The 15,381-nt window shown below is 42.4% G+C and overlaps 1 protein-coding gene across 3 annotated transcripts in view; it reads right to left on the bottom strand.

Annotated features, from left to right (window-relative positions):
• Positions 1-421: 421 nt before the first annotated feature.
• Positions 422-15,381, bottom strand: part of INTS4 (integrator complex subunit 4) — a 32,313-nt gene continuing 17,353 nt past the window's right edge. For 2 of the 3 annotated variants that reach the window (XM_041461924.1, XM_041461926.1), the window contains exons 16-23: positions 12,056-12,149; positions 10,220-10,300; positions 8,346-8,476; positions 7,392-7,451; positions 5,565-5,724; positions 5,105-5,248; positions 4,275-4,395; positions 422-1,974 (exon numbers count right to left, since the gene is read on the bottom strand). In XM_041461924.1, the coding sequence (XP_041317858.1) occupies positions 1,781-1,974; positions 4,275-4,395; positions 5,105-5,248; positions 5,565-5,724; positions 7,392-7,451; positions 8,346-8,476; positions 10,220-10,300; positions 12,056-12,149 (985 nt within the window). In that variant the 3' untranslated portion in view covers positions 422-1,780. The remainder of the gene's footprint in view (positions 1,975-4,274; positions 4,396-5,104; positions 5,249-5,564; positions 5,725-7,391; positions 7,452-8,345; positions 8,477-10,219; positions 10,301-12,055; positions 12,150-15,381) is intronic. The other variant, XM_041461925.1, reaches the window with a different exon arrangement.

Genomic DNA, 15,381 nt, shown 5'->3' with positions numbered 1-15,381 from the left:
GAAGTGCAAAAATGAGAGGAAGAAAAAGGAAAAAGTCTGTAATGAGCTCACTCAACTTGTCAAATATCTGCCCAGACACAGCCTCCTAAAGAGAGAGACATCAACCCTGTCTGCTGGGAACTGAACTGAGGATGCCAAAGACAAGTCAGACAACAACAACTCAGCTGTCAGATGGGCAGGCAATTTTCAAAGCAGTGCCCTAAAGGTGAAACACCAATAAACAGTTTGTAAGAGCAGAAGCACTTAGAAAGTAAATTTAATTCATAAAGCAGCAGCACAGTTTTAGGGTTATGAGCCTTTGGGCTAGAACTCACCAGTGCTAAAAAATTTAAATCACAAAAAACATGCAGTGATCTTATTAGCCAAGGACCATGCAGGCATCCATGTTTACTCATATTATAAAAAAAGAAACAGAATATCATGAGTTTTCCAATTTTATTGTAGGAAAGCATGTAAGGGGTTATTTACACTAAATACAACTGGAAAGTATTTCTTCACTGTTTTGTTTACTTGCTAAAAATACACCTTTTTTAAAAAGAAAAAAAACCCCACTGATTCATGAACACAGGCAACGTTTGGCTGCTGCACTAGAATTTTTCACACATTAGGTCCTCCTAAAAATCCTACCAAAGGATTGCCACAAATCATAGGTTACTCTCTGGCGCACAGAAGCAATGCACAGACACACTTCCTGACAGGAATGCCAGATGGATCATGTTCTAACTAAATGCTTGTCCCTCTGTACTCCCAGCTCACCTCCAGAGGGGCACACTGACCAGCTGCCCAACTGCTGCTGAACAGAGGGTGTTTGGCTACTCCAACTGACAAGAAAGACTCTAAGTGCCAAAAGTGCTGCTAAATTGAAAATCATAGATTTTCACATCCCACTAAGACTGGTTCAGGCCAGGATCATCACACAGAAACAGATCCTGTAAAACTTAGTGGGTTGTGGTTAGGAATTTTCCAGCTGGTACTTAATCACATTGCTCCTCAAGCTGCACAAAGGTGCAACAGGAGAAAACTGCTTTCTTGCTGTAGCTCAACTGCACTCCGTGTCCTGCTGACTGAAGTTCTGCCACCTGCACAAAGAGGTTCCTCCTGCCCCTGCACCATGAACAACCTGTGTCCTCCCCAGAGCTGGACCAGCTTCAGTACAGCTGTAGAGGATGTAGAACAGCAACTGGCAATTTCCTTCCTAGGTGCTGTTCCCATACAAAAACAACAGTACTTTTTAGAAGATTATTTTTTCTCTTAAGAAATTAGGTACCAGTGCAGAAATGCAAGTTTTAGACATGCCAAAAAAAACCCTAAAAAAACAAACCCAAAACACCAAAACCAGAACAACCAAACCCAGAAAACCTCAGAAACAAACCAACAATCCCACACAAAATGCTGAACTCCTCAGCTTCACTTCAGAGTACTGTAAAAATAACATTGATTTATGTGCCCAAGCATTTACATAGTAAATACATAGCAGAAAACCTAAAGGCCTTGGAGAAAGACTTTTGATAGGTAAAAACTGAAGCTACAGCCCAGTGAAATTACTACTGGAATGCTGATTGTGAACTGTTCTGTTTCTGTTGAGTCAATATAGAAAAACCTGCATTTTCTTGAAACCAGTCCTAACTAGCTGAGTAACTCCTGTATTTGCCTGCTGCTTAAGAGACCTGTTTTTCAGCAGCTTTATTTTGACTCCCTTTAGGTATGTAAAGGCTGTTTTGGCTTGATCTGCTGTCTTGGACACAACAAACCCCATAAGGAGGTTTTTCGGCACCAGCCCTCACCGCCTGGCAGGTTTGGGCATTATATACACCTTGACAGGTTTGCTGAAGGGAATGGTCCCCTCTATGCCATTTTCAGAGGGTGGGAGAGCCTCCAAGCTCTCACTCCAGGTAGATTTAGGAACTCTGGTAGATGCTTTGCTCGTGTTGGAGTTGTAAGCCAGCAGCAATCGCACTTCAATCTGACATGGCTCTGCAGAGAAAAAAATAGAACAATCGAAAGGTGATTGTCATTGCACAGTGAACAATCAACATCAAATGAATTTTAATTTCATGTATGGTGGGTATGTACAGAGCTGTTCTGGAGTGACCAGAATCCAGGCTAGTGTCTGAAAACAAGCCTTTGGCATTACATTCAGCACAGCAGAACTAAGGACTTTTCTAGGTTTATTCCCCTCTCTCTTTGTCATCACTTAATTCCTACCACTAACTTGCAATTTTATAAAATAACTGTTGGAAAGTGACTTCAATGAAATAATAACAATCATTAAAACCCCCACAGAACTAGCAGGCCCTGCTCACTGTATTTATGTCAGAATCAGTCCAGATGACATCTGGCAACACTTGTGGCACAGGAGATTACTTGAAGATTCTCTTTTGTTGGAAGTTTTTGCATACCAGACAGCCTCTTCCTCTCTTTCACCAACTATGCAGCTGGGCAGAGCAAGGTCCCTAATACTGTCCATAGGATAATTTCAATTTACTCCTCTCACAGTGGTCAGAACAGTACAGGGGTTTCAGTATACAGAGTACTACCCTGGACGTACTGCTGGACTTACACACACAACAAAATTCTCCTTTCTAGACTGAAATCCAGATTTGTTTAGGTTTTCTTAATGGACTGTACTGGTTTGGGCTGGGATAAAGTTAATTTTTCTTCATAGTAGCTTGCATGATGCCTTGTTTTGGATTTGTGACCAAAATAGTGTCACTAACACAGGGATGTTGTAGCTGTACAGTGTAATACCCATGAGTTTTCTCACATTGCCCTTCTGATCCTCTACCTGTCCTCCCGCTGGGGAGTGAGCACCAGGTGGTGTGCGGGACTTAACTGTATTCCAGGGATAACCATAACAGGACCACATTAATGACACCTAAATGAAACCTGCTGAAACCCACAGGATTTTAAGATGCCACATCTAGAACTGCAGGGGGTCTCCAGCTGAGACACATCAGCACCAGACAGAACACAAGAAATAACTCTTTTGCACAGTTACTCCACGCTTCAGCCAGCACCTCCCTGAGCTCACCTGTTCTTCAGTCCACCAACTCTGATTTGCAGCCTGCAGTGACCTCTTTCACTTCTGCTCTACACCTGGCAGTTAATCAGTGCTTTGCACTTGGGCATTCTCATTCCCCAGCACACCTTCTACGGGCCTTTAACAAGTTTTATTGTCTTGAATTTCAAGGCAATTCTGACCCTGTTTCCCAAGCCCCTCCCAGCTCAGTGTCTTCCCCCTGTTTTACATGCCTAAGTGCCAATGTCAAAGTTAATGATTAAAATAATGCCTAGAAGAGACACCAGAACAGAATCCCTCAGGGCCATGCTTAAAATGTCCTTCCAGTGAACAATGCAGAAGTAGAAATAAGGACTTCAGCTCTCTCTGGTAAAGTAATAGCATCAACCCTTAAACTCAGATACTTCTAGTCCTAGAAACAATACCATGTTTTCTTCTCTAAAACAAAACTAAGAGAGCAGGAGAGTGAGTACACCATGAGAGTACTATATAAAAACAAGGGTATGTGAAGGAACACAGCAATAAACAAAATTTTGTTTGTTAAAAATAAAGATCAACAAGTCCAATGAAAAATTGCTCACAAAAAAAACCTCTCAGAGGAAACCCCCATATTTGAATAAAGGTGAAGGGATTAAAAGAAAACAAGACAAAGGGAGCTGTGAATGAAATATGAAATACACTCTGCTTTTGTTGTTTGAAGTGCACAATCCAATTACTGAAGTGCTTCCATGGGCAAGTGTGAACAGCAGCTGAGACTGAAGACCAGTCCTGGAGTCACATCACCATCAGAACTAAAGGGGGGGTTTTAGGGCATTAAAAAGGTGAAAGTTGAATCAGCAATGAAATTGTACTGCTGTACTGTTCCCTGCCATGATCACATACCTGTGAGGCCTGAAACAATGACTTACAAGGAGTCAGTTTTCCATGGTCCTTTGCCTTTATCTGAGGATGCAGACCTGGCTCTAAGAGCTGACTTTGCTCTGCACATGAGTGGATGACCTCACCTTGAACACAGCTCTCACGCGTAGGCTCCCAGGGCTCTCCCAAAACAGCAGCCCCTCTATTTCCTTACAGAGCAGCAGTGCCTGGTAAACAGGGAGCTGTAACTGCTCAAAGGCCTGATCCACACCAAGGGCAGCACCAACCACAGCTGCAGACTCCAGGATCCTCAGAGCCCCCCAGAGTGTGGGTATGTAACTTGTGTCTAATGAAAGTGCAGCCACACAGCCACATTAACTTGTGTTATTAACATTACCTGTCCAGGCTGTGTGAGAGAGGTAAACCTGAGTTATCAGCCTGTGCCTCCCAGGGCCAGGATTTCGGAAGTCAGCTGGTTTAGGATGGATTAGCTGTGCTTGTCCATCTGGGTACAACACCTGGAGGGGAACAAGAAAAAGAGGAAAAAAAAAACAAACAAAGGAATGACAACTGCACAGGGAACAGTGTACTACTTGGCTGTTTACTGTCTGAGTTAGGAAGGCAAGACAAGTGGGCTTTAGCTTGGAGCCAGGAGTTCAGCTGCCCTGGGTATAACAGCCACATGCTGCCATTCAAACCCACAGCACAGGTGGAAAAAAGGCCACACTGACATCAGCTTCTTCCTCTGCATTGTAACTGAGGTTTTTGTTTCTTTGTTAAGCAGTGATGCTGCATATTTTACTTGGATCATACCACTCCTACCTCCTCAGCTGCACCAAAAACTAGTGATTCAGCAGTAGGAAGAAAAGCTGGAAATACAGAGAGCCAAGAGCCTCTGTATTTTTGTGCCACTCAGAACAACTTCTTTTCCGTCTCCTCCCACTAGACCAGCTGGAAGCTCACCAGCATTTACTGGTGTTCATGTCCATAATATGCACAGTGCACAAGGAAGCATGGAATGACTTCCAAGTGCCCAAAGCAAACTCTCAGAACTGCACCCAAGTCAACTCTCAGCACACTACAGACAAACCAGTTTCTGAATGACTGGTCAAAAGACAGAAATCCAGCATTGTTACTAGTAAAATGTATCATTATTTGCAATCTAGAAGTATTGATATCCTTAAAGAAACTCCCTCTTGTTTGCATGGATGGCAAATGACTGCTTACCTGAACTTTAACAGTTCCTTGGGGATCCTGCACGTGTTCTAGAGTTGCATCAACATCCAGTGCCACAACCAATCCTGATGTAAACCTCAGGGGATTATCAGATTCCCCAGTAGGCTCAATGATATTTGCAGTGGCTCTATGGAGCTGTTAGGGACAAAGTGATTGGCAAAAATCAGAAGGTGGGGGAAAGAGGAAAGAAAAAGAAATCGTAATTACTACTGCTCTTAACAGAGACGTGCATAAACTTTGGATCTATTTTTTATATTGCCAGGCATTACTAAGTTTTTTTATGTTTTTAGCAGTAGTCCTGAGGATGCTAGATAAGAAGACAAACAAGAAATGAATAAGAGCTGTGTCTGACAAGACCCTGAATTCTAAAAGCTTCCTGTATATTAGAAAGTAGTCAGATGCCAAGACAGTCCACAAGGATATTGCTTTTTAATTTTCTGGTTAAACCAACCTGCTCTGGAAGAGGAAGGTGGAGGAAGGTACTTTGCCGCAGTGTTGTCTGAAGAATCTTGACCACTTCTGAAGGCTTGGACGTCACAAGTCTGGGCATTAAGTCCAGTAATTTATCTACAAAACTGCCTTGCATATGTGGGAGCTCAGAGATAAAACACCTGTGTCAAGAATAGATTAAAAATAAATTTTTTTTCAACTTTTCCCACAGTATTGTTATTTTTAGTCAAGCCACTTAATCCTTATATTTAGCTACAATGACAGAATTGGATAGCTGCCTTCCTCTTCTGGTGTGTCTCATCCATAAGAGATGACTTTGGCTGCTTGTGTTGGGACTGTGCCTTGTGCTCAAACTGACACCATCAAGGGCTATGTGGTGTGGGCAGCAGGTCAAGGGAGGGGATTCTCCCCCTCTTCTTTGCCCTCATGAGATCCCTCCTGGAGTACTGTGCCCAGTTGTGGAGTTCACAGTGTAAGAAGAACAGAGGAGGCCATGAAGATGCTCAGAGGGCTGGAACACCTCTGTTATGAGGACAGGCTGAGAGAGTTGGGAGTGTTCAGCCTGGAGAAGGAAGGCTGCAGGGAGACCTCATTGCAAATTTTCAGTACTTAGAGGGGGCTTATAAAGAAGACTTTACACAGGCAGATCATGACAGGACAAATGAGAATTGTTTTAAACTACAAGAGGAAAGATTTAGATTCAATTTTAGGAGGATATTCTTCACTGTGAGGGTGGTGAGACAATGGCAGAGATTGCCCAGAGAAGCTGTGGAAGCCCCATCCCTGGAAGTGTTTAAGGCCAGGTTGGATGAAGTTCTGGTCTGGTGGAAGGTGTCTCTGCCCATGGGAGGGGAGATGGAACAAGATTGTCTTTAAGGTCCCTTCCAACCTAAACTATGATTCCGTGATTCTGTGATTTTATGACTCAGCAGGGAATTGGATAGCTAGCCAGAGATACAAGTATCTTTAGCTGGCTGAGCAGAATTTTATTTCTATTCTGACTAAATTCACATTTATTATACACTTGGTAGTTGTGGCTGGTTAACTGATAAGAAATGGGACCAAATCTGTTCTACCCTAAAGCCCAGCTGGAGCTGGAGGATAGAACTCTTCATTTTGTGTGTACCTTTTCCTTGCACTGAGTCTCAGGATCTGCAGAATTCATCACTATTTCACAGAATCAGAACCAGAGAATGGTTTGGGTTTGGAAGGGACCTCAAAGATTACCTGGTTCCACACCCCTGCCATGGGCAGGGACACCTTTCACTAGAATCAATCTGATCATCAAACTGACACTTAATAAATCTATTCTTCCTGGAGTAAAGTTGACTACTAAGAGGTGGCAAAAGCAGTAGACAGGGCCAGGAAAGATACTGCAGAATTCTTGTCTGACTTTTTGCTACATGTTGAGTACATCAAGGGTAATCTGCCTTTTTATTAATCTTTGAAAGTCTCTGAAAGGTCAAAACGCTCTCAGAACCCCAGGAGACAAAATAACAAAAAAAACCAAAAAAACCCATAGAAGTATTTATCAAAACAGCATCTACTCAAAGTAGATAAATCCTTATAAAGACAAGGAAAAAAAAATCAGCTATTCTATAAAATATTAATTCAGAGCATATGTTTCTGAAGTACCAGCATATTATCCCGATGTTAAGGACTTTAACTACAAAGGTTCTTCTTGCTTTATTATTATCCCATGACAGTTCCCAATGTAGGACAGCAGAGAAGGGAGATGTGAAGAGATGAAAAACAAAGTGAATATCCCCTGATGACAATGCTGGTAGGACTTTCTAATACAAAGTGAAGAAGCAATGGAGTTTGTCACCTCTGAAAGGAATCCACTTCTTGGAGGAATTTTTCACACATCCCAAAAAGAGGTTCCACTCTGTAATGAAAATAATAATCATTGGTTTACTTTTAAAGAAAGACAAATGGCTCTATGGCTATACACATTTAGGTGGTTTGGAATCCCACTGAACCTCCTAAAAATGGGAAAATCTTTTGAACAAAAAAATGTATTCCTCACTTATCTATATCCCCTTCTCACATAAAAACCCCCATCTGCATAAGGCACTGATTAAGTTCCCAAAGCCACTGTCAGAAAATACTCATTTTTGTCCTGTAAGTGGTTAAAAGGCAAATACATTATGGACCTCCATGGTAACACAGTAAATTGATGGCAACAAACCTGAAACAGAAGTGAACTAGGACAGTAACTAATTTGTTCTAATTCCACCAGCTGGAGTTCTCATTCTACAACCATGTGTCACTTCTTTAGCTTCAGCAGCCAAAACAAACCACTCAGAGCCTCTCATGTACCTAAGCCTGCACAGGAGCAGTTTCTGTCTGAGTCACACACAGCAGTTGCAGATCAGTCAGGAGGACAATACTTTCCTGATGCTAAAAATTCAGCAACGAATACTTAATGAAGCAAACATGTTTGGTGCATTCTTTTGATATATGACTTTTTTTCATTTAAAAAGATACCAAATATCAACTCTGCAATGTTTTCAACCTATTTGTATGTTCATAAATGAGAGAACTCAACCCCTAACACCCATCTTCCCAATAGTTTTGCCATCTAATTTGGGATAGTGTCCCTATACAGCTGTATCAAAGGCAAAAGAAGGTTCTTTGTTCTGAATTACTCCAGCAAATGGTTACTGGCATGCTGCCTTGCTATGTGTCTAATTTATCCTTGCTGGTTTTTCAAACAAAGCTTAAGGACAGTAATCTTAGAGCTAACCCTAAGAAGCTCCTTAGGTCAGGTCATCCTTACCCTCTGGTGGTGCGGGCAGTCACTATCAGCTGCAAGGCCTTCGCTTGCAGTCTCATGTGGTGAATAATGACCACTTGTCTACTTTCCACTCCGCTGTACATGAACTCCATTTTGTAAGTTTCTTCGAGGATCTGCCAGATAGACACCACAGGGATAAAAAACCATCAGACTGTTAAGCCCTGGTACAACCATCATCACCAGATTCTGGTATTTTTATCTCATATTGAGGAGCACATGAAGCAAGAGGAAGTGCTCAAATTAATACAGTTGAGTTCAGTATGACTGTGCAGATGCCAAAGAACTTTCAAGTTATTTAACAGGGAATACTCCCTCACCTTGCATTGACAGCAAGTGACCTACATTCATCATCATAACAGAAAACACTTTCCAGGACGTTCACACGCTACTCAAGAGGGCACCCAAGACAAACATTTCACTCAGAGAAGATTTCAAAAGCTGGATGGCTTTTGTTTCTACTCATCAACAGCAGAGAAGCCTTTGATGCACAGCAGTACTTGTCTATCACATCTTAATTACCTGAAGACTTAATATCAGCAGAGTTTCCCAACAGATCCATGAACTTGCTTTTACCCTAGATTTGTTACCAGACTACTGAATACCTTGCTTGCTTCTTTACCTTTTCTTAAGGCTCAGTTTCAGTTTTTCCAGGATCTGAGAATTTATAGATTTATACATCCCAGGAGCAGAATAACTCAGAATGGATGGGATCTCCAGATGCCATCTAGCCAGGTTCCCTGCCCAGAGCATGTCTCATTAGATCCAGTAACTTGGGTCCACATCAAGTTCCTTCCAAGAACAGAGATTTCCCCCACCTCTCTGGTAAACAGTACTTAACCATCCTTACAGGAAATTTTCCCTTAATAGCTGATCAAAATTTCCCATCACTTGCCAACTGCCTCTTGTCCAGAGTAGTCCGTCTCTGTCTCATTTATATTCTGTAATGATACAGTGCTAGACAGAAGGAAATCCATCCTGAAGCCTGCTCTTTCCAGGCTGGACAATTCCAGCTCCCTCAGCCTTTCCTTGTAGGTAATGTGCTGAAACCCCTGACCACACTGGTGGCCCTCTGCTGAACTTGCCCCAGTTTGTCAGCCTCTTCCTTCTACTGGGGAGGCCAACACACGACACAGCCCTCCAGATGGCATCTCCCCAGAGCTGGATCATTTCCCAAACCAAGCCATCCCAGTTGCAGCTGGCCTCCTGCAGTGCCTCATATTCAATGTACTGAACATGATGAGGTTCCTGTCATCCCAGTTACCCAGTCTGTCCAGACCAGCAGCCATGCCCTCCAGCACATCAGCTGGTTCTTCATTTTGCAGGACCCTTACCACCTATTTATTCAGCCACACTCCTGCAAGTCTGGTGAAAAAGAAATTATGGGAGACTGTATCCAAGCTCTGCAACTTCCATTGTCCTCCCCTTGTTCACAGCACCATTCCCCTCACCACAGAGAGCTCTGGTGGTGGTTAGCCATAATTTATTCTTGAGAAATGCATTCTGGCTGTTCCAAGTAGCTTTGTTGATCTTGTTTAGGAACAGCTTTTGTGCATATTTGGTGCATAAAACCTTCCCCAGGAGAGAGGCAAGGACAAGCAGCCCACAGTTTTCTGTATCTTCTTTCTTACTCTTCTGGAAGATAAGTGTGATATTTGCCTTTTTACAGCAGTCATGAACTTCCCTCCCTCCCCACTCATCTTTTGAAGACAAGAGAAATGATCCCAGTTTGGGGGATTAAGATTCACTTGGACAGTCTACAGCAGTGGAAGGTCAGAAATATGCAATTGTTCCATGGCCAACAAAAGACTCCTAGCCAAGGACTGGTCTCTGTGCAGGCTCAACTGCTTCCATCTCACCTGTTTTGCTGCAGCAGATGCCAATGCATTCTGTTTCAGGTACAGGGGAGCTGCCACATTCCACAACTTCTCCTGCAAGGCCTTACAAGAAAAAAAAAAAAAAACATGAAATGATGACAAATATCCAATTCAGTCAAAACATTTGGTTGAAAAAGCACGTCAAAGCTTTCTCTTGTGCTTTTAAATACAACACAGGGAACCAAGGCCTCCAAAATATACATTGTTCTATAAAGAAACAGAGATACCTATACAACTAGAAAATATAAAGTGTCTAATTCAACTGCTGATATTGGCATTAAAAACAAAACAGAAAACCCAAACAAACAAACAAAACCAACAAAAACCCCCAAAAAACCCAACTGCCCACAAATCCCAGTTAACTACCCCTAAAATCACAAGGTATGTAGAGCCTTTACAGGTATGGAATCTTTTCATCTTTTCAGTGTCTTGAGAGGCTGGGAAATTAAGATACTTTTTCCCCCAGCAACTTTTTTTCTTTTGGGAATAGAAGCAACTGGAAAGAAATCTAATGAAAAGGACTACTTGGACACGTCGGGTTCTCAGAATTCCTAACTGTATTGTATGAGTGGAAGGTATCTGTGCCTGTAAGAAGGGGTCTGGAATTATCCCTTCCAACCCAAGATATTCTGTGATTCCTGACATTATCAGTTACTTTTTATTCCATGCACATTAGTGACTCCTCTGCATCACTGATCTATTGACTGTTCTACAGCTCAAGCCAAGAATGGCTGATGCAACTTTTACCCTTCTTCCAAACAGAGCACACCTCTGCCAGATGCAAAAACCATCTGGTTCATTCCAGTCAAACTCCGGAGAAGGGCAACAAAGCTATCTCCAAATGCTAGTCCTCTGCCTGCAAAGCACATTTCACTCTGGATCTAGCTGGATTGTACTGAACTGTACCACTGCTCATCAGAAATACCTTTGGGTGATAAATATATTCCAAGGATTTGAGGCCTGCCATGAGACATGCCAACTGGCGACTATGCATTAGCAAAGCAAATGAAATCCATCCTTGGTTTTACATAACAAAGCTTTCATTGAGTCCCTTCTGGAAACCTGTTTGCTGCTTGCTTTCGTTCTTGCTGTATATGTGTGTAAGTTACACTCAAATACCAAAGAATGCCAAGAGACAAACTTAAACACTACTGCCAGCTTACAGCCATGAGCAATCTGGTCCAGTGGAATCCCTGACCATGGCAGGGCGTTGGAACTAGAGGGTCCTTTCCAGCTCAAGATTTTCTATGAAGTAAAAAATTAGTTCCTGTTTACAGCAAGAAGCTGACTTTGAAAAGGGACTTTGCAAAGGGCTGCTGCAATGGTGTCTAAGTAGCCACTTGAACCTGCTAATACTAAATAGATCATTTCAGCACTATAAAAGAAAACATGACTGATATCAAGTCTTAAGAACTCCTCTGGCAGTGGCGCCAATAAAGCTATCTCTGCAAATCACCATCTATAAAAATGGCAGCCGTCTAACAAAAACCATTCCAGTAGCCAGCAGCAGTGAAAAGTTACTCTCCTAACACAGTTTCCCTCAGTGTGATTTCTGTCAGACAATAAACTCTGCACTGACAAAATGCTTGTTGACCAACATAAGCCCTAGGTACAGCAGCAGAGGTCTGCATTGGCAAAGTTACTGCATAAATTATTTGCCGCAGGAGGGAAGCAGGATTATCAGAAATCCACAGAACCTGCTCTTTCATCACACATCACTTTTCAGCATGAGCATCAAAACATGAAAGCAGGCCACTGTGACGGACTGGGGGCATTTTTGAAGAACAGCTCAAAAAAAAAACCCAGATGAAGTCAAACCTTGATGAGGAGCAGCTGACACTGAAGGTAAGTCGCAGTGAAATCTGCCATCCCTGCCAGTTCTGACTGCAGCTCTCCAAGCCTCTGAAGATCACTGAAGCATGTGAAAAGAATAAAAAAGAGAAAATAATGTTGCGACAGAGAACAGTTTAATCCAAACACACTAAGAAGGCAGTGACAATAAAGCCAGCTATTCCTGCTGCCTGCTTTTATTAGAGCAAGCACCAGAAACAGCAGCAAAACACACACTACAAAGCAGTTTGCACCTTGGGACTTGGCATGTCCCTTCTTCTGGGAAGCTGGCACCAGCGCAGCAGTGGAAGCATTAAGTCTGTCAACCCACATTACTCTGCAGCCCCATGGGAACCACACAGAGTGGCAGCTCCAGATTTAACTTAAAACACTCCAGCCCTCTACAGCAGCTAACGACCCATTTGTGTTACACTGCTGGGAAATCAAACTATTCATGTTGGCTAAGAAAGGTTGTTTGGAACGTGTCAGGCTCATGCAACCAAGTGTATCTGAAAGAGAGCTGTCCTTTTAAGCCAAGCTAGAATGTGATGTACTGATATTTGCCCAACCAGACGGTGTGTGCTGCCTGGTATTTCTGTAAATCATACAGCAATATAAGCAGCTTTTAATATGATAGAAAAAAAATTGTCAGTTAATGGAACCCAAAAGGCTTTAGCTCTCTACTGCTAGCCAAGTTTTCTTAAAGTGTGCATTAAAAAAAACAAAATTAGTGTTTTTTATGGAACTGAAAATAGGTTGGATGATGTGGTTTCAACATGTGTCTTTTCTTCTCTACACTTTGCTTTGATCCAAAGTCTATTACAATTGTCACTTTACTTCCACATTTCCTACTTAATTTATTAATTTTATTTTTCAGCTGATCATTTTCTTTTGTTTATTTTAGATTTATCTTTCATTTAGGATGCAATTCTGAATCTTTGGCTCTGCCAAACCAGAGTTGCTGAGCCCTGAGACATTAACAAAAATCCATGAGGTTATCTGTATAATATGCAGTCAAAAATATCTTTCCTAAGCAGAGAATCATAGAGTCATTTATGTTGGAAAAGACGTCTAAGATCATCCAGTTCCATCATTAAGCAATCTTTCCTAAACAGAGAATCATAGAATCATTTATATTGGAAAAGACCTCTAAGATCATCCAGTTCCATCATTAAGCTAGCACTGCCAAGCCCACCACAAGTGGCACATCTACATATCTTTCAAATCCCTCCTGGAATGGTGAATACACCTGGTGAATACCACTGCCTTGGGCAGCCCTTTCCAGTGCTTGACAGCCCTTTCCATGAAGACATTTTCCTACAACCCAATCTAAACCTCCCCTGGCACAACTTGAGGCTGCTTCCACCTATCCTCTTGTCACTCAGGAGAAGAGACCAGTCCCCACCTGGCTACAGCCCCCTTTCAGGCAGTTGTAGAGAATGCTAAGGTTCCCCTGAGCCTCCTTTTCTCCAGGATAAACACCCTCAGCTCCCTCAGCTGCTCCTCACCAGATTTGTGCTCCCGCTCTTCCCAGCTCCATGGCCCTTCCCTGGACACACTCCAGCCCCCCAATGTCTCTCATAGTGAGGGGCTGTGCTTTCCTTCAACAGCAATGCACCAACAGCAGAGCCTGCCTCAACCTTACACAGAGATTCCGTTTCATCTCCTTCCAGAGAGCAGAGTGAAGAGGAGGCTTCTGGGTGCTTAACTCCCATGTCACAATCCATCACAACACACTAATGGGGAACAGGATGTCATCTCTCAGCTAACAACTAGGCAGATATTCAATTTCCCAGTCTTCCCAATTCCACTAATTCTATTTCCTTACAAATCTTAAGCAGATTTCAACATCCCTGTAAGAAAAAAAAATTCTCGTATAGATGGAGAAACTAAACCACAGACAGATTTGCTAAACAGCCTGTCTTACATTTCTAACCACACTGCAGACTGATGCTCCCCCCTCCCCATGCTCTGCAGCCAAAACTCTGAGTCCCAAGTAGACACAAACTCCACAAGGTCTGTTATTTTTGTGGATGACAATGATAAAGGAGGAGAGAGTTATGTTCCATGACAAAATCCACTGCTGTGAGCTGCTTCTATCCTTCTGCTCTCAGCAACCAAATTGCTGGTGTAGGGATATCTTGCCCTCTGCAAAATAACCTTTAACACTTTTTTTGGCTTTTTCAAAATCCTCCCTTTGTCTTAAGGATGGAAAAGAGCAGTTGGTTTAGTATGATTTCCTGGGGGGCAATACCAACAGGAAAAAAGCCAAGGCAGTAATTTCCATCAACTCAAAAACTGGAAACAGTCATGGCCTGGAAGGCTCCCAGACCCTCATGCCTGAGAGGTTCTGGATGTTTGGCCTAGAGATTACCTGTTTCAAGTGTTTAGTGCATTAAGTGCTTTAAGACTATATTTTAGGCTGGCACACAGCAGCTGCAAAACAGCTGAGGACAAACCTCACAGTTCCCACAGCTGGGTTTTCAGTGAGGAGCACACTGTTTACTCTCTGCTGCAGATGGGTGTGACAGTGATTCACAGCAACACACACACAACAGAAGGCAGCTATTTTGCAGGAATAAAAATAATTAAGCTTTTTTAAAATTCCATATTCCAAACAAAGCATTTTGGATTGTTTTCCTAACTCTTAAAATAAGGCTCTTTTGCTCTTTCCAAGCAGAGGAATCATATTGAAAGGATCCTTTTCAAGTGCTTTGTTTGTGTAAATCAGTCTAGAGATGAAATGGAAGAGGCAGCATAAAACCCACACTGAGAAGCAACACCACACACTCTTATCTATACAGCAGCAGACAGCAGCATGCAAGAATGTTTTCTATTCCTGGAGAAGCTCTCTGATTTGAAAACTGATGAGGAATGCCCAAGTCCTTTGTAAGTGGGACTGACAATGAGAACCCAAAACACCAGAAGCAGGTCCTTTCCTGCTGAGTGAAAGGCCACAGGACCCAGAAAATGCAAGAGAAAAGGGGACAATACCTTCCCCCCCCCCCCCCCCAAAAAAAAAAAACCAAAAAAAAAATTTAAAAAAAAAAATCTTGTGCACGTACATTACAAATAACATGATCAAAATTACAAGGACACAAAACTGACAATGAGACACAAGGCTGTCACCCATAAACCATAAAAACAGTGTATTTTAGCATAAGTGAACAGTCCAAATAGAACACCCTTACCTAGCTCTTACCATGGGCTGAAAAGATGCCCCCCACCCAAAATGCCCACTGGTTATTCTGGGGGGCTGTGCCAGACCCGAGACCATCCATTTGATTTGAAAACAGGTCATGAACACTCTTTTA

The sequence above is a fragment of the Pyrgilauda ruficollis genome, unplaced genomic scaffold (genome assembly GCF_017590135.1).
Source record: "Pyrgilauda ruficollis isolate IOZ18807 unplaced genomic scaffold, ASM1759013v1 scaffold158, whole genome shotgun sequence".
Taxonomy (NCBI): domain Eukaryota; kingdom Metazoa; phylum Chordata; class Aves; order Passeriformes; family Passeridae; genus Pyrgilauda; species Pyrgilauda ruficollis.
This window is presented reverse-complemented; position numbering and strand designations above follow the sequence as displayed.